This window comes from Accipiter gentilis, chromosome 1 (genome assembly GCF_929443795.1).
Source record: "Accipiter gentilis chromosome 1, bAccGen1.1, whole genome shotgun sequence".
Classification (NCBI taxonomy): Eukaryota; Metazoa; Chordata; class Aves; order Accipitriformes; family Accipitridae; genus Astur; species Astur gentilis.
Window position 1 is genome coordinate 45348031 of NC_064880.1, and position 26717 is coordinate 45374747.

The window sequence follows — 26717 nt, forward strand, 5'->3', positions numbered from 1 at the left end:
TTTCAGTCTTTTATATTTCTCCCTCAAAATATCCTTCTAGTATATTTATAACCCATTTCTCTTTTTCATTTATTGAGTCTCTCCACCCCTTCAATCCTGTGACCGTATCTTTGAGTTTGCCCATCACTGATCTGATAAACTGAGACTAAAAAGCAATTAAGATACAACTGCAAAAAGTCTCACTGCATCAAGGTTATGAAGCATTTAAAAAAAATACTATCTGGGCCAAGTGCTTCAATTTACGTAATATGCTTTTCTTCATTTTCTTTGCATATTCATAAGAGCATACACTAGAAGTTACCAGATGGATAAATTCAGATTTAAAGAGAACAGGAAGGAACACCAAACATTTCACTAGAATGCTGCCATTTTATCACAACATTAAAAGAAACAGTATTAAGCATATCCCAAATGTGCTGTAAAAGATTTTTTTTTTTTTTTTTTTTTAAATCTTGGACACTGTACTTGTTATACAGATACCATGACTAAAATTAATCACAAGCTCATACAACCTTAATTATTGATAGGTATGTTCTGTTCTAAAGGAATCTTCCTATATTCTTCAGCATATTTGATGGACAAGCAGAGTTCTGTAGCACTAAAAAGCCTTGCAATGATTCATGTCAGCAAAGTTTTTTTTTAATCTCACACTATAATCTGTCCTTGCATTGTGTATTCCAACAATTTTCAGAGGTGTGCATAGAAAAAAGGGTACATGTAAAGCAAATTCTTCTATAAAACCTAAAAGTATTTTTTCTTTCTTTAATGAAAAACTCTGTAGTATTGACTTAAGATAATTGTATTCAACTATCTTCTTCCTTACAACAAGTATGGCAAAATTAGCTGGCCATATTCTCCCTTTCTATCTTTAGTCTCCCTTCCAAAGAGTCTTCCTGAACTGAGAGATAAAAGATGTTCCCACAAACAAAACCATAAAGACCCCTAAAAACATGAACAGAGCAGTTTAAATTAGAAGTAACTGCCAGATGGTTTTGATCACGGTAGTCTATTCCAGTGCCACAAGCCATTTTAATGAATGTATGATTAACGAGAAAACTGCCGACTGTCCGATTTCTTGCTAATGTGTTTGAAGATTTTAGCTTTGTGGACGTTCTTCGATTTCTGGTAACCAAATCCCCCACCTCCACCCCTTTTCTGTAGTCTTCTGCCATGGTTGCTGTTCACATCTGGAATTTTATTGGTTAAAGAACTTAAAAAGCAACATTTCAAAGTACTCCTTTTTAGGTATTGTAAGGGTTATTAATGTGAGAAGAAATAGCAGCATTATACAAAAAGCTCAGTTGCATAACTACAGACAAAACTAGAACTTTGTGCCTATGGTTCTAAATAATGCTCCTCTTCCTCCAGCTGTCCAACTAAGTTGGCCAAAGTACTACTGCTTCAAATTCCATCCACTGGCAAGTTTGACAGTAATCTAGACAGAGCCTTCTATTTCACACTCTTCCCCCTCTATTTCAATATTCCATGATTATTAAACTTACGCACTTACCCTTCAATGAAAATAATTTTGCATGGAGAACAGCACTCTAAAACATGTATGCATTCCAGCGTCTGCTACCCCATAGCAACTGAAGCACGTACAGCATGTGCATACATTAAACTATAGATGTTTGTAGGCAATTTTTGATGTTTTAGTATTTGCTATTTAACATTTTCTTTGATAACCTATTGCTGGAGCATGATGCATTTATGTGATTAATAGCAAAAAGTAATGATAATCAGAATTTGAAGTAGAATAGGAACTTCAGTAAGTTGCATTTAACATTTATAACACAGAAATTCAGCTTTGAAATACTGCAGTAAAAGGATACTGAGGTCAACAAAGGGAGGAATTTTAAAACCAAATGAAAGGCTGACTTTGGGAAGATCCAAGTTATTGACATTATAGATCTGCTTCAGAGAATGGGAATCATAAGCTCTAATGTAGGCTTTGTATGCTTCCTGGGCTGACTTGTGAAGGAAGTAGTTCTTCTCAATCAGTTTTTCCAGCTGTTGGAGGAAAAAAAAACAACAAAAAAATGACAAAACAAGACACACATCCAATTATAGCTGTAAGAACTGTATAAATTATATACATGTAGATTATTTACTGTGCGAGTTGTAGTGACATTCACTCTTCACTTCAGCAAAATTGCCCTGTGACAGTAGAGTGCACATACATATATTAGAGTGCTTTTATAAACAGAGGAACAAAAAAGCCTGAAGCTAAATTACAGTACAAAGCCACAACAATATGAAAATCTACAGAAATATTAAATTGGGTTGTCCCAACCAAGGAGGAGTATACAACTGCAGCCACACCATGAAACTATGTGTATTGAGAATTAATGGGCAACAACAGTATACTTTTAAGGCAGACATCTAAACTGTACCATTCCATGTAATTCTATACATAGTCTTATCTATTGTGGTGCAAATGCATTGTAAAATAAACAGTATTAATTCTAAGACAAAAATACAGATGCACTACTGTAGACTGAGATATTTTACAGCTACCAAAACTCCATTTGCTATGCCAGAACAGAACATTCTGTTCAAAAACAGAAAGCAGGGTTACATCGCTGTGGTTTTGCAATGTAATGCAAAAAACCAATTCTTACAAGCAAATTCATACCATATCATGATGACAATTTAGTACTAGATATTAAAATTCATCTTTAATTTCTGAACTTTTTATTGTTTTACTGTCATCAAAGGACAACACGGCAGGAGGATTTACTGCACAGTACTCACCTACCGGAACTTTTCCAAACAAGCACACACATTTTTAAACTGCAGTTGTTATAGACTAACAGTCTCCATGTAAATTATTATATAGATATTCAGAGTAGCTGTAGTATGAAATCATTTCATACCTGAGACTGGATGTCTGAAATTTTTGACCAGGAAAATTCAAATTCACTTAGTGGTACCTTAAAAAAAACAACCACAAAACAAAACAAACAAACAAAAAAATCAAAATTATTTATACTGTGTAAATAACAAACGTGTTTAAGACCCAAGACAAATAGAAGACGACCCACTAGATAACAGAAGATTCCTTTTTTAATATCACAGCTGTATCTGTAAAGTGCCTTTACATCAATATGCCAGTATCATCACTTCCTTTAAGCTAGAGTAATTAAGATGCCAGTATGACACTTTTACCACTTTAGCTTTTGCTTTAGAAGCTATACCACTTTTGTTACAAGTGGCAAAACTCTGTAAACAAGCCCATCAAGAGAGCAACCAAGAAACTACATGCAGTTCTATCATAGTAAAATGATTATACATAGAAGGTGGCTACACTACTTTTGGAATTGAACAAAATGCAACTGCATCTTTGAAAAGAAAGAATAAAAATTGCAGAAGCAGCATCTGGGTTTTAATTTCCTCTGGATGGTCAAACTCCCAGTATCCTTCCACAGAAAGCTCACAGGAAATTTATTTATTTTTTAGTAACACAAGTTGCACAGTTGCAAAGCAACTATAAATACACTCAATATTGACTTTTAGCTGCTGACTTTAAAGTCAGGTGTTCAGTTAAATATCTTCTAAGCAACAGAATGCTTTTTGCTTAAAAAATGAAAATGTTTGATTAATCATTACAGTTTTTGCCTTTAAAAACCTATTGCACAGTAAAAATAATAATAAAAAATAAATCCAGACATAAGTTTACCCTGGCTTGTTTTAGGTAACGAAGAAAGCCCAGTTCTTCTGGTCGTAAAATGAGCAGAGCGTGTCCTCTACCATTTATGCCTCTGGCAGTTCTACCGACACGATGAATATATTCCTTTTGGCAAGAATAAGAAACAGCAAGTCCAATTAGTCTTTCAAATGTGTAATAATCAAGCAGCTTCACACCCCCCCCTTCCCCCAATTTAACATTAATATGGTGTAATGCATCATCCATTAGTTTTTAAGACTTTTTCTTAGTACTGACACACAGATGAGGGAAACCAAGTGTGGACAATGCAAAGCCTAATTAGGCTGAGACAGAACACCTGGCTAAAAGTATTTTACCTTTTGCTGAAGAAAAAAAACAAATGTAGTCTACTGTAACTGAAAATTAAACTTTGCTTTTGGTATATTTGCTGTGTATATTTGTCAAAACTTCTGAGTTTTTTGAGTTTTGCTTGTTTACACTGGACATTTATTCAAATAAGAATACTGACATTTAAGTAAAAATAAGACTTCCACTGGAAAACCTGTTAGGGATTCAGGGGTGCATATATAAACTCATACTCCTCCTGAAAAGTGTTCTGTTGTTCAGCTGATAAGATTTTAAATTAAAGAATAATGTTTTAAAAAGCAACTCTTAAAAAGCTATCGAAGATCTCAGCTGGGTGCAGCATTTCCTAGGAGCTGGTGAAAGGAAGTAGAAGCAATCAGTTGCTAGATATGAACATGGCTGAATCTTGAGGTCTGTCAAGCAGCAGCTTCAGCTTTTTTGTGCAAGCTTGTTTGCTAGGATTTAGTTTGTTGCTGTGAAGTTTCTCTATTTCTTTAACTTACTTTTGGATCATCTGGAGGGTCATACTGGACAATCCAGTCAACTTCAGGAATATCCAATCCTCTGGCAGCTACATCAGTGCACAGCAGTATTCCAGATTCTGCATTACAGAACTGGAAAAATGTTGTAGTACGTTTGGTTTGTTTCTGCTTGCCCTAAAAGGAAACAAACACATTAAGGATGAAATACCAACTAACAACAACAACAAATCTGCCAACTTGTAAGCTTAAATCTATTTCCCATTTCACGTATTATATCACTGCAGAAAATATAAACTAGTTCGGGGCATCTTTCCATATCATGGATTATATGAAGTGGTATCTCTCAGAGGTTACACTGTACCTTCCAAAGCATTAAAAATTTGGTTGCGTGAGTATTCTTTTCAGGAGGACTGCATAAATGCCTGAAGTTCAGAAAAAGGACATTTGCAAGTCTAGCAACATGTTAGATAGATTACAGGTTAAAAAACCAACCAAACAAAAACCATACTTGTAACAATTCTATTGAAGTATAGCAAGAAAATACCCAAAAGAACAAAATAATAAAAAATAAAATAAAATAAAAGACATTTGTGGTCAGTTACAACTGTTTCATAAACTTTCAGTCAATTCTTTCTCCTAAACTATGCATTTTATGGTTTTGACAAAAAATTTAAAATACTCATCCAAATGGCAAGAATTGGCGTAGTACAACCAAACATCACCCTGGCCTTAAAAAAAGCACCCAGTGTGTCAGGGATCAGCGTTTGGATTCCTCTGACAATAGCTTTGCTCCACAAATTAAGTTTTAATGCTTGTGAAAGGCAACCCCCTTGGAAGAAAACAAAAAGCTTTCTACACACAGAGCATTAATTAGTATCAGAGTTCAGCCCTGGCTTGGAAAATAGCAAGATTAATAATATTGAAGTGTTGTTATTACATAGTCTTTGCTTTATCTCTTTCTTCTACAGACTAATCAATATCATCACCAGTTTTGTGAGCAGGGTGTCTGTTTATTAGGAACTGGACTGAAATAAACAAGGCAAATGTGAGGTCAGTAACAACCTAGAGGTACTATCAGATTAATTAAAAATAAATTAATGAATAAAATACTTACGTGAATGGCCAAAACAGGGAGATCAATATAGTTGAGTAATTCATAATGGTACTTCACTGACATACATGAAGAAAAAAATACCATTAGTTTCTTCTTCCGGTTCTTCTTGAGGAATGTGAAGAGCAAAAGGAATCTTTTTTCTGATGGACACACTACATACCCCTGGAAAATTTTTAAATATTGTTAAAAAAAGTAGTATGGAACAAACTTTTGTTTCAGCAGTACAATTAAATCAGGGAAGCATTATATTGTGAAACAAATATGCCAAATAGTTAATTTTTCCAGGTATATTGGGCCAAACCATTTGATTTAGTGTCTGTCCCTCACCTTGGTATATGAAACTCCTAAAGATGATGAGCTTCCCCTGTACTCGGCACTGGTGAGGCCACACCTCGAGTCCTGTGTTCAGTTTTGGGCCTCTCACTACAGGAAAGACGTGGAGGTGCTGGAGCGTGTCCAGAGAAGGGCAACCAGGTTGGTGAGGGGCCTGGAGCACAAGTCTTACGAGGAGCGGCTGAGGGAGCTGGGGCTGGTTAGGCTGGAGAAGAGGAGGCTGAGGGGAGACCTTATCACTCTCTACAGCTACCTGAAGGGGGGTTATAGCGAGGTGGGTGCTGGTCTCTTCTGTCAGGTGGCTGGAGATAGGACAAGAGGAAGTGGCCTCAAGTTGAGGCAAGGGAAATTTAGGTTAGATATTAGGAAAAATTTTTTTACTGAGAGGGTTGTCAAACATTGGAATGGGCTGCCCAGGGAAGTGATTGAGTCACCATCCCTGGAGGTATTCAAAAAGCGAGTAGATGGGGTACTTCAGTGTCCACGACATTCAGGACATGGTTTAGTGGGCATGGTTGATGCTTGGACTTGATGATCTTGAAGGTCTTTTCCAACCTAAATGATTCTATGATTCTAACTTGGCAAGAAACTTACTATACTAACTTGAAATATGAAGAAGTAATTTTTAATTAAGTCTTCAAACTAATTTAAGTTCAGTGAAAAGTGATTAGTTTATACAATAAAAATTCATTTCAGTAACTCTGAAATTTTATAACAACACTAATCATGTCAACTGCACAAACACAGAAACTGCTGTGCAACTCCAGTTAGCTATTATCTGAAGCAGCAACAATGAAATATATCTGAAGTATATATATGTCCAGTCAGTAACGTGGAAAATAGTTAGAAAGACAACTGGAGCTTACGTATGTAACATAGATAGGAATAGACAAGTGTAGGTAACTATATTACTATTTCATGAGGTTTTATATCATCTGTCCTGCAAATATTGACTAGATGCGTATAACTTCCTATAGTTAGCAGACTGACTAAAGCACTTTAGGCAACTGATAGCTTTTGCCCATTAGGATGGTAAACACCATTTAAGACGGTGTTTGTACAACCCAGTTAAAAACACATAGGCTTTGATATGTTCACAGATCATACCCCTTTTAATAACATTTGTGTTTTACCTGTTCAAGACCATCTACTGTTGCTGTCTCCTTGTTATCATCAACCCCAACATATAGTGGCTCTTTCTTCAGAGATATCTTTGCCAGATCTTCAACCTTTCTGGTTTGTGTAGCAGAAAAAAGCATTGTCTGTCTGCGCTCTGAAAAAATATTTGGAAAGACAGCCTCATTTCTTAAAGGAGAATTCAAATAGCAAGTCCATAAAAATCTCTAGCTGCAAACTTCCCTGAGCAAGTCTTCTATTTTTTTAAATTAAATTCTAATTCAAACATACTGCTACTGACAAACAAAAAGAGGTGCAATTGTATTATGGATTGTACAGGATGCTTACTTAGGCTGCCCCCCCCCCCCCCCCCCCAAAATCCTATCAAAATACTATATTCTTTCTCTCTGGGAAAATGTTAATAATCATTTGCACTCCAATTTAGACACAAAACAATTATTTAAATGGAGACCAACCTTGTAATTCTAACTATAAATTGATTTCATTTGCATGAATAGTAAAATGTTTTTTTAAAAAAAATTGTGCTAGAGATTGTGCAAGAAAAAACTTACAAAAACTAGAGAGCATTGTAAATGTTTGTCTTGCATAGTCAGTCTAGAACATCCACAAATGTGCATGTTATTTAGTCACGTGGAAGTATGTCTGTACTGAGCCTCAGTGACTTCCATGGTCTTAGAGCAGGTGTAGGAAATCTCTTGCCTGCCTATCACCTCTCAGCTCAAAAATATATCCTCATTCTGTAACATTTTCTTGTTACATGAGTACGTGGAAAATGCATACTTAGGCTGTTCGATTTCACAACTGCAAGAACAGTAGCAGTTGTTCTTGCTGAAGAACTGGTGCCACCATTTTTGAATTTTATTTTTTTGTCTATTTTGAAGTGTCTGTTTTAAAATACAATTTCTTTCCTAATGGGACAAAACCAAACTGAACTCATGCAAAGTAAAAATTTCTTTTATTTATCATTTTCCACTTCACGAAAAACATGTAATTTTCCTAGTCTTCCTTCTCTTTCCATTTTTAGCACTGTTCACTAGTATTCTTCACAGGATGTTATTTATTAGATTTATGTATCTGCATTTTAAACACGCAGATCTGAATTTCAATATTTAAGATGTGGAACCTCAAAATATTTATCACTGAATTTTTTATATACTATTTCCATGGGGGAGGTTTTCTACATTTTGAAAGTTAAAGGGAGAGCCTTGTTAACTCTGAGAATGTGTTTAACACATCAGTTATGAAGAATAGCTAAATGAAAAGTGAGGGAAAGAAAATTTTAAGGTAAACACTCAAGCTTCCTTAAGATACTGTTCTCTGAGGCATGAAGAAAATTCAAACTGCAAGTCAAAAGACCTTTTTCCTTATATTTAAGCCTTATTAGGAAATAATGAATTGCAGGAAATAAATGGCCAGAGGAAGATGAATGAGAGAACGCAGATGTTAAACTAAAAGGATCTTATATGAACAGAATTATAGCCCTAAAGTGCATATGAAAACTCTGTCCTTCATATAAATGATGTTAAAGTAATATATACTAGCTATCAGGAAAAAAGAACAGAGTAAGACAATCACTCTGAAGTGCGTTTACAGAACTATAAAAATTAATGACTTCTCTTATAATAATTGAGTCATAAAGAAGACATAATGTTAGTCAAGTGATTTCCAGGAAAGACAGATTTTTTTTTCTTTCCTTACTTGGTAGAAGTTTTATGATCTGTTTCATTTCTTCTTCAAATCCAACCTCCAAGATACGATCCGCCTCATCAATTACCAAACACTGCAAGTTCTTATACATGAAACCTGGAGTGTTCTAGAGGATTAACAAATTCAGAGTCAGACAGAGACAGGAGTTTTATTATGTTCCAGTAACACAGATTAGGCATCAATATTTTATCTACCTGCATATGATCAAGCAGTCTTCCTGGTGTTGCTACAATGATGTTGATTCCATTACCAAGTTTCTGTGCTTCTGCTGATCTGTTACTACCCCCCATTATCAGACCATAGGTGTGAACATGATGATTCATAAGTTCTTTAAGAACTCCGTAGGTTTGCATAGCAAGCTCTCGAGTAGGAGAAAGAATAATAACACCCGTTCCTAAAAAACACACCAATCAGACAAGACTAAGTTAAAACTCATCCAATCCCTCTCCTCGCCACATCCCTCAATGGCTGCGCCACAGTAAAATTAAACTGTGAAATGAAGAGCCTTACCATTTCTAGGCATGAATTTTAGCTTGTAGATGAGCTCTACTGCAGGAATAAGAAACGCAAGTGTTTTGCCACTGCCTGTTTTTGCGGCTGCCAAAATATCCCTGTATGCAGTGGTTAGAAAAAGAAGTATTTAGTTGATCGTACAGAAAAAAAGAACAATCCTATTTTGTACAATGTTGACAATATAAAAACATAACATGGCTTAAAGGAAACCAGTAGAGTTAGTATTAAGAGCTTGGTGGCAGATGCGGTCCCCAGCAATGTGTCACTATGTCTCTAGTGACAGATGTGAGACAGTGTCTTTGAGACACACTGACAAGAAGCCTAGTGAAAACAGACTCGACTCCCCTGCTTTCAAAGCTGAATGCAAAGCAGCTTCCATGAGCTTACCCTAATATATGTTCACAGGCAACACAGGTAAACTTACTTTGTTTACTTACTTAACTTACTTTACTTACTTACTTAGTTTACTTTGTTAACCTGTATTAATGTCTATAAACAAAATACGTGAAACATATGAGAACACATTTTTTTAAAAAAAGTTTAGCTGCAGAAAATCACATTTTCATGTATTTAGCTTGCTAGCAAAATTTACACAACACTTGAGGTCAATACAGTGATTAAAGAGACTTGATTTCTTACCTGCCTTCCAGAAGCGGCTTAATACTTTTATGCTGAATTTCAGTCATGTGCGTAAAACCCATGTCATTTATGCCTTTCAATGTATTCTCACTAACAACACCAGCCAGGGAAGTGAAAGAATTGTCTTCAAAAGCACCTGAAGTGAGGGAGGAAAAAAAATAATATTCAAACTTATTTAGTTCAATGTTCAACCTATTCAATGCCATCTATCCTCTGAGATTACCCAATTAGCTAGATGAAAAAAAAAAATATCAAAGGACTTTTTCTTATTCCTTTCTACCACAAAATGCCAAGACATTGACAAAATACTGTGTATGAATGTGTTCCTACGAATACTACACAGAGCTGTTAAAAATCAACACGAATGCACTGCTTCTCCTGCCAGATTTACTAGTTGTATACCTCCATCTTGCTCTTCATTGACTTTTTCACCTATAGTTAAGCATGTTTTAAAACAGTTTTTCACTAGTAATTTTAAGACTAACAGGAACGGGTACCTAATAAAAACTTCAAAGAACAGTAACTGAGTAACAGCTGTAAAGCTGCCAGTGTCATGTCACCTATATTCAAACACCTGGCTTATAAAGCTAATTTGAAAAATGCAACTTGCTCTGAAAGAAAGCGTTAGACCTTGGCTTTCTGCACACATACGAAAAAGAGAACATGAGATACCTGTTACACCTAGTGGTAAACTGGGCACTTCATCCTCCTCCCCCTCCTCCTCTTCCGCTTCTTTCTCTCCAGAATCCTGCTCATCTTCATCTTCTACCCCCACAGATTCATCTTCTTCACTTTTTGCTTTTTTAGCTTGTGTATCTAGAGTGTCATTTTACAGAAGACAAGTCAGTTAGAGATATGAAGGACATGTTCATCATCAAAAGTTGTTCCACAGAGTGATTTTCTTTAGTCTGTAATCCACGTACAAACATCACGCTTTTTTCACGGGGGGGTGAGTGGGGAGGCAGGAGAAGGGGAGGCAAGGTTTCTGTGGAACTTTCTGAAGCAGAGAGCAAAAAATTCAGAAGTTCCTTACACAAAGTCCGCTTCACACCATACAGCAGCGAAGCTTAACGTATACTATATGAAATTTTCTGTGGAAATGAGGAACAAGTTACAAAATTTTTTCCTATCTGTAATACAGGCATCAAGTTTCCAAGGCGGTTTGTGCTCAGGTCATGTGAAATGTAATGTCTGTTCTGTTCTAAGTACCTGAACCCTCAGACAACTGCAGGAAAAGACCTGTTTATTTTCATAACCATGGGAAGTATCACTAAGATCAAACACATAAAAGATGGAAGCTTCAAATATATATAAAAATATACACGTGTGCAGGTATATATATAGGTACAAAAATCTAGCAATATTTGCAGCATGCAGTTTTTTGTGGTAGTTTCCCAGTATACTTTAGTTTCATAATATACAGATATTGCCAAAGGCTGGATGCGTTGCTAAAAAGATGTAGTGACTGGACGTTCAGAAACCATCTATCTGTCAAAGCTCTACTTTGAAAAACAGTATAGGTACTTGTATAATAAACAAAACATCGAAACATAACGTTAGGAAGCAGAATCTATGCAACACTTAAATTAGTTGCTATGGGTTTAGTACATATCAGGGTTCGGCTGTTGCAGCTGGAATCAGGAAACAGGTAATACGGAAGGCCTCCAGGGCTTTAGAAGGTACCCCAGACCAACACACGGTACTTCTCCCAGTCCAGCCCACAAATCCCCTCCGACAGGGCGGAGGAGAGCAGGCGCTTGGCGGGCTCTCCGAGACCCACTCAGCCCTGGCAGACGCGCTGTGTTTGCTGAGATAACGTACCACCACCCGCATTCGCCACCGCTTTCCTCTTCTTCTTCTTCGTCTTCTTCTTCCCCTCCCCGCCGCGGGGGCCGGCAGCATCTGCGGCCTCCGAGGCCGCTCCGGCCGCCGCCGCCGCCGCCGCCTCCACCTCAGGGGCCGCCGCCGCCGCCTCCTCCTCCTCCGGGGGGCCCTGCGATGCCGCCTCGCCCGGCGCAGGCACTGCACGGCGCGGAGACACGTTTCAGAGAGAAAGGGGGGAAAAAAAACCACAAAGTCAGAGACGGCTGCGCAAGCGCTCGCTGGGGGAGAGGCTCCGCACGGCCGCCCGCCCGGCCCCGGCCCGGCCCGGCCCGACCCCGCCGTACCTGCCCCCTCGGCCGCCCGCAGCTTCAGGTTGCGCTGCCGCAGCTTCAGGTTGCGCTTGTGGATCTTCCTGCGGAGCAGCCGCATGGGCAGGTTGCCCGCGGCCACCGACACCGACATCTCGGCCGCCTCCCTCCGCTCACCCCGCCGCACGTGGGGACGGCGGCTCGCCTCGCCTCGCCTCGGAGCGGCGTATCCGGGCTCCGCCGGAACCCCCCCGGCCCGGCCCGGCCCGGCCCGGCCCGCCAGGCCTGACGGGCGGCCCGCAGCGGCCTCCGGCGGCCCGGCGGAGACAGCGCCGCGCAGCCCGGCGGGGCCCGCGCCTCGCCGGGAGGCCGTGCCCGGGTCCCCGCCGTGTGTCCTGCCAGGGACCCCGGTCCCCGGTGCCCTGTAGCTCAGAGAGCGAGGGCGGAACGCCCCCCCCCCCCCCCCCCTTCTAGCCCGAGGGAGGGAGGGAGGGAGTCGGCGTCTCCGCCGCGGACACCCCCTGCCCCGCAGTCGCCGTGTGCCCGGTGGCGTTGCCTCCGCTCACGGCTGCAGGTGTTTAACTGCGGCGGGAGCAAGAAACGCTCCCGGGCATCCAGCCCGCCGGCCGTTCGCTCCGCGGGCATCCCCGCGGGACGCAGCACGCAGCGGTGTTCAAAACCCTGATGCCGACTTCCAGCCCTAAAGCGGGTGAAACTTTCAGGGCTGCAGAACCCCCAGCCCCGACCCTGGGCAGAAAGGACACGGCTGCGCCTTCCCTCAAGTCCCGCATCTTCGCTTAGCCACCTGGTCCGCTCTCCGTTCCTCCTGATGGGCGCAAAGAACATGGAAATCCCCGGGATTTTCACCAGCTTGGCAGTGTTAGCGAGCGGGCCAAACGTGGGAGCCCGTCATTTCCAGACCATGGTTTCCTGGAGCTCTGTTAGGGAGCGATTTCCAGCTGGAGCTCCCAGCTGCACCTCGATTCCGTGATGGGCAGCATGACCTCTCCTTCCAGGGTCCTCCTGCTTTTTGGCTCTGCATCCTCTTCCAAGGAGTGATTCCTGCAGGCCGAAATGCAGCGCCCTTCAGATCCTTCTTGACCAGCAGATGGCACAAACAGTACAGGAATCTACGGCGGATTGCTGTGCTGTCTTTAACCAGTAACCACCGTGTTCTTAGAAATCTGAATGACTACAAATTGTGTAAGGTTCAGCTTGCAATGCCTTGCTGTAGCGCAGAATAAGCTGCAGAACTATGACTATATTAATTTCGAAGTGTTTATTGCATGTAACCTTTTTTTTAAAAAAAGCTACTGATATTAAGAGATGAAACAAAAGGTATTTTTCACCACCTGTAATTGTTGTCTTGCAGAGGTCGTGTGGATCACCAGGATAAGAATTGAATTTCTTTTGCCAGAGCTTCAGAATATGAACCATGTGATCTTGTCCTGACTTTCACGGACTGGATAACAGGTCTGGCCACTGGCTTACTAAATTGAAAGGATAACCACCATCCCTATCAGCTGCATTTGAAAATAAACTGAACCATCCTCAGCAAGAAAGGCTTTTGGTGCAAAACTCCAGGGGAACTCAGTTCAAGGCTGAATTTTAAGCAGGTAAAAGTTCCTTACTGCAACTCAGTGTAATTTAGGTTCTGGACATATTTTCTTCCTGACTACCTTATATTGTGTCTGCAGAATATATTTTTAAGCAGATAGGGGTTTGCCCTTCCTAATCTGTGCTGATTTATACATATGTGACTAGGTTTACTTTTGGATCCAGATTTAACCCGGGTGGTGCTCCTTTCTGGAATATGGTCATTGTGCAGATAGAGTGAATTAAAAATCTGGGCAGGAGGGAGCTGACACTAATACTTACACTGAGGGGGGAGAGAATTATGTCCTTTGGACATGGCATGGTCCACATGTTCCTATCTTACCCAGTAGTGCTAGGACCATTGCTATTTTGCTTTCACCCATGTCATCACACCTCCAGCTCTGCCAAGAATTAGAACCTGGAAACCCTGGTCTGGTAGAACCCTAAATAAAGAGCTCACCTCAGTGTCCATGTTGGGTCCTGGCTGACTTGGCAAGTCTTCGTGAAATTGCATTAGTGTGGCACGAGGCCGAAATTGATAAACTGTCCTGAGAAGTTATGTTAGATCCCACTGAGCAGAATATATTGGCTATGTCAATTGGCTATTACCAGTGTGGCACACAAGGAAAACTTTGTTGTGTTTGTAGATAAATTATGATCTTGCATCTGTGTAAACAGGTGTCATGGCATTATGTATAGGAATTCAGAAATTCCAGATTTCATTAGGTGGCAAAGTACCATGTGCTCCAATATTGCTTTGTTGCAGTATCTTGTAAAAGATGTTGCTTGGAGTTAGGAAAGAAGTGTGCTTCTCTGGAAATTTCAAAACATGTTTTATGAGCTTCTTTCTTTTTGTCTTGTTTTTTCTTCAAGCTGCAATTGTGGAAAGTCACAAGAAAGAAGACTCAGAAGGCAATAATGGTAATTTTATTGTGACAGGTCTAGACAGTAGTTTAAAACACTAAGTCATGTTAATAGTTTTTCTCTGAAGTTTGACATTTCTTAGATATCATATGAATTCCCCCTGGTACATGTCTCATTTCTGTCCAGTAGATTCATTCCTAATTGCTTGACTTATCAGGCAATCGTTACTAACAATAGGATATTCTCAAATGGTTATTGAGTTGTTGTCAAAATGTCTCAAATTCTCTAGGTATGATCTTGCAGAAAGGTTTGTAGGGAATCATATTTTAGGTTAGCAAAGCCTTTAGAGAGCTGAGTAAGTCCATATTAGATACTCTGAATTTATCTCTGAAGATGAATTTTTTTAATGGGCTGCCAATGTCAGTATTTTATCTCCCAGAATCAATTCATCATTAAAGCCAAATTAAAAATCTTTGCTCCTGCTTACCTTTAACTAACTTGTGTTGATTAACAATGTAACACAAAAGTAGTCATTGATTTCGGTTGTATCATTTCAGGTAGATGGTGGTAATTTATACAAAAGGTATCAAAATCCCATACAGAAAAGATCATGAAACAAAAGTGTGTAGTCATTTTTGGATGTTAGAGTTGTGGTACACAGCTGAGTTAAGGCAGACAGATTTTATTTTCAGAAAGCAGAATCTCTGGAAAAATGCTTTTTTGATGTCTTAGGTTGGACGTGAAAAAAACCACTACTTATGTAATTTATGAACATCTGTACCATTACGCTAAAAGTTTTGAACTAGAAAACTAGAGCTTCTATTGCTTATAGCCAGAAACTGGAAAACATTTGAGAGCTGTCTTCATTTTTAACAGATTATAATTTTCCCTCTTGGATCAAATATCTGTCAGACAGTAATAAGTTCTGGATAGGGTCTTGGTTTAAGATCAAGTATCAAGATAGATATAAGTTTTTTTTCAAACAGGTCTAACTTATGTAAGAAAAAAAAATCTGTATATGTATGCAAGTGATGGATACAAATGTATCTGCAGAAATAATCGATTTTTCTAATTTAATTGAGTCATATAATTCTGAAATCTGGACTTTGGCAGAGAAAAGTTACCCACTCCTGAGCTGATATAAATGGTGTAGATACAGATATATCCAGATATATCACATAGAGAACAAATGACTTGATTTATAGAACATCTTAATGTTAACGGGGGTTAGAAATTGCTGGTACAAGTCATATCTCCATAGGGTATCATTGAATATCACTGAATCTGTGACGGAATTTAAAGTATGGCTTTGAGTTTAAGACAAGGAGAGTAAGATATCTGTGTTTGGAGAAAGCAAGGTAGGCCATCATAACCACTGTTCTTTAGGGTTTTTGTTTAATACTGCTTTCAAATAACATCTCCCTTGTGTCATATGGAGGTATTGTCTCAGTTACAACTGGCGGCGTCAACACTTTGTGTAGTGTGTGGAATACAGCTGGATTCAAATCACATTTGTGAGTTTTTTAGGAAATTTCTCATTTACCATGTATTTTACAACTGAAGCTATTCAGTGTATCAATCGTAAATGCAGATGGACATTCACCTGAATGTGTTCCAAATCAAATCCAGTGCAGATCTGCAGCTGGGATGAGAAAGTAGAGATGAGTTGAATTGCATTTCATAGGAGACCTTGTAGATTTTGCCTAGTTCTCATGGATTTTCTGGAACTTACAACTGCTCAGGTGTTTCTGAGAAGCGGTTTAGTATCTCAAAGTGTTAGGCCATCACCATTGCTCTTATTGGTTCATTAAAGGGAAGCCAATATTCTAGAGTTGGAATAATCTGGATCATGCCAGCGTAAGGAACTGAAACCATTTTAATTGTTCTAATGAATGATCTTGTCTTTTATACACATAGAAGACCAAAGTCTAGTCTCACTCTTTCAGACCTCTCTGCAGAGTTTAGCATGGTTGATCATGAAACCCTGGTGTATCATATGAGCTGGATGGCAGGAGTCCAGGTTACTGTACTAGTCTGGGCCCTTCCTGAAGCGATGCATCCAACAGATAGTGATGATCATCTGCATGCCTACTCCTCTTGATCCCTAATGGTTGGAAACCCACAAAAATCAATTACTTTGTGTCCTTTTCTAGCAAAGGAATGCAACTACATTAGCAGCTGGACTCAGAGGCTAGCCATTTGCAGGTAATACCTGTCTGTCTGTATTCGTTACCATCTGTGACTACATCATTAACTCTGCTACTACCAAGGTGATCAGCTAATTGTGTGAAATTAGCTTAATTAAACTGAGGTGAGCTATATAGAATGTGACTATAGCTAGATTATGTGACATTTATAAGCAAAAAATCTTCAGTGTTTAGGAAATGCCACCTAGTATAAAATGCTGTAGTTCTTCCCTGCAGTAAGAGGAATTATGCATTGGTTTGCCACAGAAATTTATGCTAAGGTCAGTATTTTGGTCCTCATCTCCAAAATACATCATCACTAGGGCCCAGTTTATCTGAAATATTGCTTAAATCTCTCCAAAATGAAGAAGACAGTTGCAATTGTAGAATCACAAAATGGTTGAGGTTGCAAGGCACCTCTGGGGATTGCCTAGTCCAACTCCCATGCTCAAGCAGGATCAACTAGAGCAGGTTGCTGTTCACTCAAGTTTTGAGTGTCTTCAGGGATGGAGACTACACGGAAGACTCTGTCTTCTTTACTCCCTCCTATCAGGTATTGATACACATTGAACCTTCTCTTCTCCAGGCTGAACAGTCCCAGCTTTCTCAGTTTCTCCTTGTATGCCAGGTGCTCCAATCCCTTTATCATCTTTGTGGCCATTTGCTGAACTCACTTCAGTATGTCCACGTCCTTATATTAGGGAGCCCAGAGCTGGACACAGTACTCCACATGGGTCTCACCAGTGCTGAGTAGAGAGAAGGATCACTTCCCTTTAGTTTGTCACAGTTGTCACAGTGGGATTTTCTGTTATAATTGCATAAATCTTTTTTTTTTTTTTTTTTTTTTTTTTTTTTAAGAAAACTGCAATTTCGAAGAGAAATATATAGTCATTTTATAGCTAGCACCTACACACTACAAACAAAAAAAATCCTCTAGGAAAACAAGGTGCTATACACATTTTTATCCTCACAGAGGCAATGAAAGAACAAGTAATACACAATAAAGAGAAGTGCATAATTTGCAATGTGCTACTGGCAGGCAGGAGGGTACCATGAGGATAACTGTAGTGTAAAAGCATGCATGGCACACACAGCTGAATAGTTAAGGTTCTACTTTATTGTATTTTAGCAATGCAGAAGAAGTTGTTTCTAACATTTGTAATTTAAACTTACAAAATGTTTTTTGGGTACTTAGAAACTGCTTTTCTGAATTGGATGAAATAATAATCAAGCATTTTCTGTTCTATTTTAGGAGGCTGTTTACAGCTGTTTGTTTCAACTGTTCCACCATCCCTAGCAAGTGTTGATAAATAGTCTGTTTTGCACATGACAGTAGGGCTTTTATTAAGATAGCATTTAAATTCATGATATTCTTTTTTTACATATGAAGATCCATTTTGTAATATTTTCCTGTTTTTAAAAAACTTAGTGAAGGTTTTTCAAAATACTGCAAAGACTACAAGTAGGATCAAGTGATTAATTAACAGATTAATCAAACTGCAGGTATGTCAGCTAGCTTATAACTTACAGACTGACAGGTTCATAATCTTTAAAATAATAATTTTCTCAGGCATAAAAGGCTCTCCTTTTACAGTGCCCTCATTAATTTAAGGAATCCTAGTAAATATATTACCGTCTCCTTTTCAGGAGGAGTGTGTCTTCCTATATTGCCTTATCATTTACACATCTTCATTTAAAATGGCTCTGTTCAAATAATATAAAGTCACAATTAAACTCAAAGAGTTTATGAAATCTGAGACAGTAAGTGAAATATATAGGGTCAGCTAAAGTTCTTTGCAACTATTTTGAAGATAAAATTTGAAGGGGAGGGATAGAGCTTCTGGGTGCATGGCAGTGGGATGGAGACAGGTCTGTGGCATTTTGTGGATGGAATGAACACAAGATGTCACCCTAGCTATGAGATAGCTCCAACATAAAAATGCCATTAGTTGAAGAGGAAAGAAAATGAAGGATTTAGGTTACTTTTTATTTATTTATTTAAGTTGTCCATCACATGTGTTCATTTACCTATCATGGAACATTGTTTCACTACAAAATTTTCTACACCTTGCTGAATATTTCTAATTCAATTCTATTATGCCATTTAGGATTTTTTAAATTTGTTGTTTTAAAGTAGGTTCCTGAAATTTGAAATTGGATTTTACTTCCTTGAATAGTAGCCCTATGTTTCTTATACTGTTAGTGACAAAGATGATGGAGAACAGAGTGCAGAATTTTTCTGAGTTTTCTTCAGTCTCATTCATTTTCATACACTTACCTAGAAATCTAAAAGCTTATAGAAGGATGCAATGGCAAGTATTGTGAAAAAGTTTCAGATGTCACATAGTTAAATTGTTATGTTTCTTCCTAAAATGTGTAAACATTTTTGTGCTGAAGAATAATATTTTCTTTATGTAACAGTTTGAAATGCCTTTAAGCTTTACACCAAATAATGCACAATTCTTTCTTCAAGGAAGAAGGGGTTGAAAATCTTGAATTAAACAAAGCATTGTTTAAACAATGGTATTAGCATTTTTCTGATTATGGATGGGGAATGGATACCTTTAATAAAAATTTTAGGCTCAGGCTCCTGATTTCAGTAATATGGACAGCATGCCTATGTTCAAAATGACATTTATGTTTTAAATGTTTGTTTCCTTCCTGTATTAAATAATGAAAAAGATTTTGCAGTAAAGACATCTGGGACTTGTGAGGACAGAACTCAATGCCTTCTTGTGTTGTAGATGCTCCTGTTACCTTAAGTGATCATTCTCATTTCATATATGTCATCCATACAGTGAGAATATTTTAATCTGTAAGATGAGAATAACCATATTTCTTTACTCCCACTGCTTGTTTGTGTTTAGACAGCAAGCCCTTAAAGCAAGGACTAATTTAAAAAATATGTTTGTATGGGACCTATAACAGAGAAGGCCTATATGTATCAGGGAGCTCTGGGCGCTATTGTAATACTAATTAGCAAAAGTGTATTGCTCTTAACCACCAAAATTTAAACATACAAATGATAGTAAAATACTATTTTGTTACAAGGTATATACATCTTAGGGGACCAGATTCTCATCAACCTGGAAAGAGGAGGAACTAAATAGTGAACACAGAGCATGTCAAATAATCTGTGATACCTCTACCTCAGTGTGCTGTTAGCCCATGGTGAATAACAGAATACCTTCAAGAAAGTATCAGATGAGCTCATTCTCACATTTTCTGCAAGATGCAGTTAGGAGTACGCTTACTAGTGATTTCCTTGAAGTGGTTCACCCCTCCCTTGCCCAATATTATTAGTATGCTCCTACATCCATAGTTTTACACTACTCTTCTGCTCTACATAATTCTGCATGTCCTTAAGACCAGTGTAAGTTACTTTTACTTTTAAGACCCTTTCAGATTGCCATTTAAAGGAGTTTTAATATTCCTGAGAATGAGAATGGTTAATTCTTATTCTGTTATGTAATACTGCTTTTTTTGATTGAAACTCAGTGGGACCTCGGACAGTCAGCGCTCTATAAGAGAATGCTCAATAGCTTGTATTACTGGGCTCTGAGCTTTTACAGTTCAAGCCTTTATAAACTGTGTCAAGCTGTGATAGTTATAATTATTGCACACGTTGGCTTAATCTATATAGTGTAGTCATAATGCATTAGCCTTTCCAACTTTCACTTGCCTGTCCTTTATTATCAGTGACATTTTCCCTTAAAGGTTCAGAGCAAGCATGACTTTATGATCAGCGGTAAGCTTTAACTAAACCAACTTTTTTTTTCGAGGAAGACTGTTGTTGAAGAAACCGGGAGATGGCAGTCTTTCTTAATGGATCAGAGATAAATTCTACTGGTGACTACAATTTCTGTTCTTGTGCGCCACAATAGGCACAAAATTAAAATGAAGTGAAGGAAGAGCCACACTTCTTGTCTTGTTGGCACAGCAAATCATGGCATGCTTTGACCCCTCTGGTATCTTCCAGAGCCTTTTCTTTCAGCTGTCAGATCTTGAACAATCACATAAATCTAGGGGGATTTGTGGTCTTCCCAGTCTTCAGATTGGCCTTAGTGCAGTTTTCTTACCTGGCTGTTTCAACATACCTGAACTACAGTTCTCTGTTCTCTGGTAACACGTAGGAGAAGTCAATGACTAGCCAGCCTTCCTAGGACTGTGTACTTCATCTGAAGGCAGGCTATTTCAGAGAAAACTACCTTAGAAACAAACCACAATTCGTTCATGTATGTTTAATCATTAAAAACATAGTAATCCAGAGACTGTATGACCTAGTCTGTCTCTCTGTTAGTTTGCTCCTTAATGTATCTGTCACCATTCTTGGACAACTCAGAGCCTCCACAGGGGATCAAGATGTTTTTAACTGGCTGTGGTGCTTTTGGTCTCTGTTAATGTAACCTGACAAAAGGCAGTGTCACATCAGCTTATAACCCAGTGGGTTATCATTGTACTAAGATATGTGATTGTCTATTCTTACTGGAGAAATAATTTCTGCATCGCAGTATTAGATATCAGTTTCTTTCGAGCTGTTGGCTGCAAGCGTGAACAAAAACTTCTTACTTTTCTGTATGTCTTTCTGTAGAGTAAGCACCAGAAACTCTGAGACGGGAGAGCATAAAAGTGGTTTGAATTGACTCTTTGTCCTTATTGTCACAGTCCAACTCAAACAGAGCTTAGGAAAACCATGATCTGCCTTCAATTATTTACTAGAACCAAGTGATAGATTTAATTCTAACAAACTAATAATCTCGCATCTCCATAGTCATCATGACTTTTGGACTCCTAAAGCTGCTTCTCAGTGTTACCACTCCTTCCCTTAAACTGCAGTAAGGTGCTTGGGAATTGTAAGTGTTTAGAGACCAAGAGCACGTATTATTCATGACCACATCAGGCTTATACGTTGTTTGGACTAACACTTTTTCTTCTATTGGGGCAAATTCTTGCTTTGTACCTTCCAAGCATTTCAAACTGCTTTAAACAACCCCTCACTGACTAATAGCAATAATAACAAGAATAAATTCTTTTAGGCAATGCTGAATAAGATGAGGGGATGTAGAAGGTAGCTAATGTTTATTAAGTATTCCAGTTGCTACCTTAGCTTACTGCAGAACCAAGCAAAGGGGGAAAACAATAAATTGTTCCAAACATCCAGTTATAATCTCACTTGTCATATTTGTCAGTATTGTAAGGGAAAGGTTTTTGGGTTTTTAAGCCAGTGATAACAGACGTCCCTGTCACATTTGTGTGTAAAGATCGTCAGCCTTTCTTCTGCAGCTCACCATGTTCATTTTGATGCACGTTACTCAATGTCTTGCCACTGTATTCCTGAGCATTCATGCCTGTAGACATCCTGCAGATGACTGGTTCTTACAGCAGAGCTCTATTTTTAACTTGGCATGCAGGAAGATGAGCTGTTCACATCCAGCAGAAGGCAACTGTCTTTGGACTTGCGTGCCAGGATTCTGCAGGTGAGAATCATGTACATGGTAAGAAGTATCTGGATACAGGTTTGGAATATGGATACATTGACAGTGCAAAACTCCTTGGGGTGGCAAAACTGCCTGATATACAAATGACACTGAATATATTGACCAAAGTTTGTTATTTTGTCTGCTTCACAAAACCTGCGCAACAATTCCCAGGTAGCTATAATGGAATTTACCTTAGCTGTGTATATGAAGTTTCACTTGCTATGCAGCATCATAATACAAGCCTCTAAAAGCTACGTTAAACATTTAGCTTGCACTTAATCATCTGCCAGGAATGTTTAAAGGCATAATGTCTCATTAATAATTATTAAATCATTGAGTCATGCAGAGAGAGATGTTCCGTCTTTACTTACATAATGGTAAAACACAAGTCATTTACCAAGCATGCAACAGCACATCAGATATTGGAATTTTCTTGAAGGGAATTAACAGAGCCTTATTAGAGGATATGTATTAGTAAAGGAAGGAAGCATTTCGTGATTGAAACACTGTTCAGCCATGGCATACAGTCTAGTTTCTACACTCCCCTATGCTCTGATAGCTTAAAACATGCTCATGTAAATTGGCAGGTGTAAAGAAACAACATTAATCGTATAACCCCGAATTATTTCAGTGTCACTCAGTTATAGAACTGGGAGTCAGAAAATACATGTGGAGCTTCTACCTCTGCCACAGACAACATGCATGATTGAAATAAATCATTCACGCTTACATTCCTGCCATCTGACTATGGACATTAACAGAGGTCCTGCGTTAAAGCACTCACTTCCAGAATCTGTTCAAATGTCACATGAGCTCCATAGTGGTCTCTGTCTCTCTTCATTGACTGTTGGGAGTACAGAGTGAATAGGCTCTCAACATAGTCAAGGTCCTTAAGTGCAGTTTTGGAAATAGTGCTGGATGTTTATCTGGGTTTGTAGGCTTTAAGTATGACCTGGTTGAGTTGAAATGCTCTGCTTCCCTAGAGGGTTCCTCATACCCTTTTGTAGAGAGTAGAGAGTTCAGTAATTACTTACGCTTGCTTATCCATGATAACAATATTTTTTTGGCCCAGGTCCAGGGTATGTAGGGAATCAAAGCTCCTGGTTACTCTCAGCTACAGGGTCTGGCTTAGAATTGTTCCTGTGTCCTTCTGGTAAGCCCTTGGTCTCTCAGAAAGCCTGTCCTACCTCAGCCCTCTCTGCACAAAACATGAGGGAGTTCTGGTATTCAGCTTGCTTTGCAGCAGTTTTTGTGCCTATGCCTTCATTCTTCTTCTGGAGGGTACAGAATGAAAAAAGGTTTTTAAAGTAAGATTGAGTGAAATGGATAGGATTTTTATTTTGTTCTAGTTTCAGAATGACATTGCTTCTACATAATGCCCATCCTTTGGTTTAATAGTATGTTTTACCCTTTCCCATCCATGTCTGTAAGGAATTAAAATAATCAAAGACAAAGAAAAGGAGGCAGCAAATCAGTATAAGTAAGCTCTAGGCAGAGAGCAAATGTACTCACTCTGTAGTGTGTAAAGGGGTAATTTAGGCCTTTAAATGAAGCCTGAATTACTTCAACTTTGAATGGAAAAATGCATTAATCTGTAATTATGTAATTTTACAAAAGAAAGCAAGAAAAACAAGAGATGCCTAACTGATTTAGATGGCAAAATGCCAAAAAAAAAAAAAAATTAAAATAATCCTGAGCTGGGATTTGTACATTTCAAGAAAAATAAAGCAAGGATGCACATGGAGACCTGGAGCATAAGACACATATACACTTTGCAAATATGCAGCAGGTTTTGATGAATGAAGCATATCTCTGTGTGACTTCTTAGGTTCTAAGCTTTAAAATGTCAGCAAGCATAAGCACTCAAAAAATGTCTTCTGTCTAGATACCGAATGTGGAGCAAAATTTCTGTTGTGAAAATACTATTTCAAGTGCCATAGAACTAAACTTTGATTAAAAAAGAGTTATAGTAAACTTCAACAAGAAGATTTGGTTTTGCTATGCCCTGGAGTCCTCTGAGTGTGCTCTTCTGAAAGACCACATTCCCTCACTAACCCTGACAGCAGAAGTGGGACTGTCCTTTGATGATGCCAAAATGCAATGTCTCACATCCAAACACATGACACATTTCAGTTGCCACCATCTACGTGTTGTGTATCCTCAAATGTAAGCTTGCATTTTCTCAAGAGCCCTGTTACGTCCTGAAATTAATGGCTCCTGGTTGATCATCTCGCATCAGAAGGACAATGAGCGTCTCTGCTGATGAGTGGTGCTTAATAAGAACAGTGGACATGTCTTTGGCATGAGGTCAATCATGTTCCCTGTGCTTAGAGGCTGCCTCATCGAGGCCCATATCTCACATGGGCTCGGGCAGTGTAGTGTCTGGGATAAGCTGGATGCTATGTCTCAGCTCCCTCAGTTGTTCTCTCTGCATTTCATGAGCCTGTTACAGGATTCTGTCAAAATAAAGTCAAGAGAAATCATCAGGGAGAGTAAGGAGCTGGCAGGACACTTTGATGGACTGTGTGTTGAGCCATGGAATTATGCATAGTGCAGGTGAGGTGGTGAGGATGTAAGTATTGGAAGGGCTATTGGAAGCTCAGTAAGGATGGAGTAGGTGGCACAGGTGTTATTTAAAATAAAACGTGCTATGCTGGCAGCTCAGACTTAGGACATGCACAGATTTTGGCCTCCTCAGAATATACATGCCCTGTGAAAATAGCATTTTCAGTTGTATTCTACATTCATGATCTTGCAGTACTCTCACGTTGGCTGAGGTTGTACAGCTATTTGTTGGTCTCCATGAGACTTTGTCTGGAGTCTGATTGCTTGGGATAAGAATTTACCTGCAAAAGTAGTTGTGTGTGCTGTGCCATAGAATTAGTGTTAGTCACTTTTTTTTTCTTCTGACAGAAGAAGATAAAGCATTGAATAAGTCTGGCCCTGCAGGTGATGCTGAGAGACACTGGGAGATATAACAAATTGAATTCCCTAGCCAGCCTGATTTTAGTGTAAAATATTTACTTCTTCCAGGGAATTTAAACCTCACCTCCATGATGCAGTTCTACACATTTACACCTTTTACAGCTTTACACCTTCTAGGTAGTTAACTATCTTCAAAAAGGATAAACAAACTAATTGTAAATAATTTTTTAAATTACATGATTTCCAACATCACATTATCTTTCCATTAAATAGCACAGCTTTAGCAGATACAGACCTGTGAGGCAGTAGCTGTGGATCTGTTAAACTCTCCTTCATTATTAATGTCTTGCTTTCATTGGTTTTAAGACAGATTCTTTGAGTCATGTTTTTCAAAACCATATTGTAGATTTGCACACATGATTTTAAGTGTGAGTGATTTGAAAGTGTCTCCCAGTGTCTCTACCTGACTTCTGTGATTTTGCCTATTTATGTTGCAGTGAAGGTTCTCAATGAAGAACTGATCCTACTTCAAAATTACATCTCTATCTTGTTATATTGCTCTTAATGGGAAAATGTTTATAATTTCAGCATGTAATTTTCTACTAATCTCAGACAGCTTTAGTGGTATAAGCAGTACTCAGGGTGTGTTTGAGAGATACACTTTGATTAATAAAGAACAGACTAGTAAGCCAACATGAAGAACTTTGTAAAGATTAAGGTTTTCCTATACTGTTGGAATGGAATTAGACCCTTGGGTAAAATATTTTAGGAAACAAATCCAATAAGGGTCCAACTTAAAGAAAGAAGTCCACTTACTTGCATAAGTACAGGTGTCTGACTTTTCCTCTCTTAAAGAATTGCCCCCAAAGTTATAAAATAAGAATAATTACTCTTAGCAAAATTTTCTGATCATTTATTCTACCTGGATTTTCTGGACTACATTTTCAGATCATGGATTATATGTGCATATCTCATTATCACTAATGAGAATTTCAATGCAGCATATAATTTTACTGTGCTATTTTGTCTGACTTGTATTACACCTGTCAGTCTGCTTTCCTCCTGCTATTTCATTAATATTTAAATATTAATATTTAAAGGTCAAACTTATCCTGCAGTGATATTAAAATATATTATTCAGTTTCATCTGACTTGAGGAGAACATCTTTGGGACAGTGTGCACTAGATAGGGAAGAAAGCAATCACCATACACTTTGCTGCCTTTTTAACACATTTTTTTTTCTCCTCCCTCCAGTAGAAATTGGACAGTTTCCATCTGAGAGAGAGAAGAGAGAGATTTGTAAAGGAATGAAGTGTAATTTATACTGCAGTCAATGGGAGTGAGGTGCCACTCTTCTCTGTAACCTAGAGAGTCTTGCATTGAAGCAGTTGCAGAACTGAAAGTCTTCGTAGGACAATGAAGCAAAACTCTTTGTCCACTAGAATTTCTCAGTGGAAGACGTACCTACCAGGTTCAATGCAGCATGCATTCAGGTCAGTGAAACAAGGTGTGCGATGGCAGGATCTGGACCAAACCCCTCCCGCTCTGCGCTGGGTTCTTGAAACAAACACGGAGCACAGTTCAGCAGTGTGGCAT

The 26717-nt window shown here is 38.7% G+C and overlaps 1 protein-coding gene across 1 annotated transcript; it reads right to left on the reverse strand.

The window, feature by feature from the left end:
• Positions 1 to 349: 349 nt before the first annotated feature.
• Positions 350 to 12314, reverse strand: DDX18 (DEAD-box helicase 18). Its single transcript, XM_049813542.1, has 14 exons — positions 12106 to 12314; positions 11759 to 11959; positions 10610 to 10753; positions 9938 to 10073; positions 9296 to 9396; positions 8980 to 9179; positions 8777 to 8891; positions 7075 to 7214; positions 5609 to 5770; positions 4516 to 4668; positions 3680 to 3793; positions 2877 to 2933; positions 1833 to 2010; positions 350 to 1187 (listed from the first exon to the last, which is right to left on the reverse strand). Exons 1-14 carry the CDS (start codon positions 12221 to 12223, stop codon positions 1045 to 1047), a joined length of 1962 nt encoding a protein of 653 aa, XP_049669499.1. The 5' UTR covers positions 12224 to 12314; the 3' UTR covers positions 350 to 1044.
• Between the last annotated feature and the right edge of the window lie 14403 nt (positions 12315 to 26717).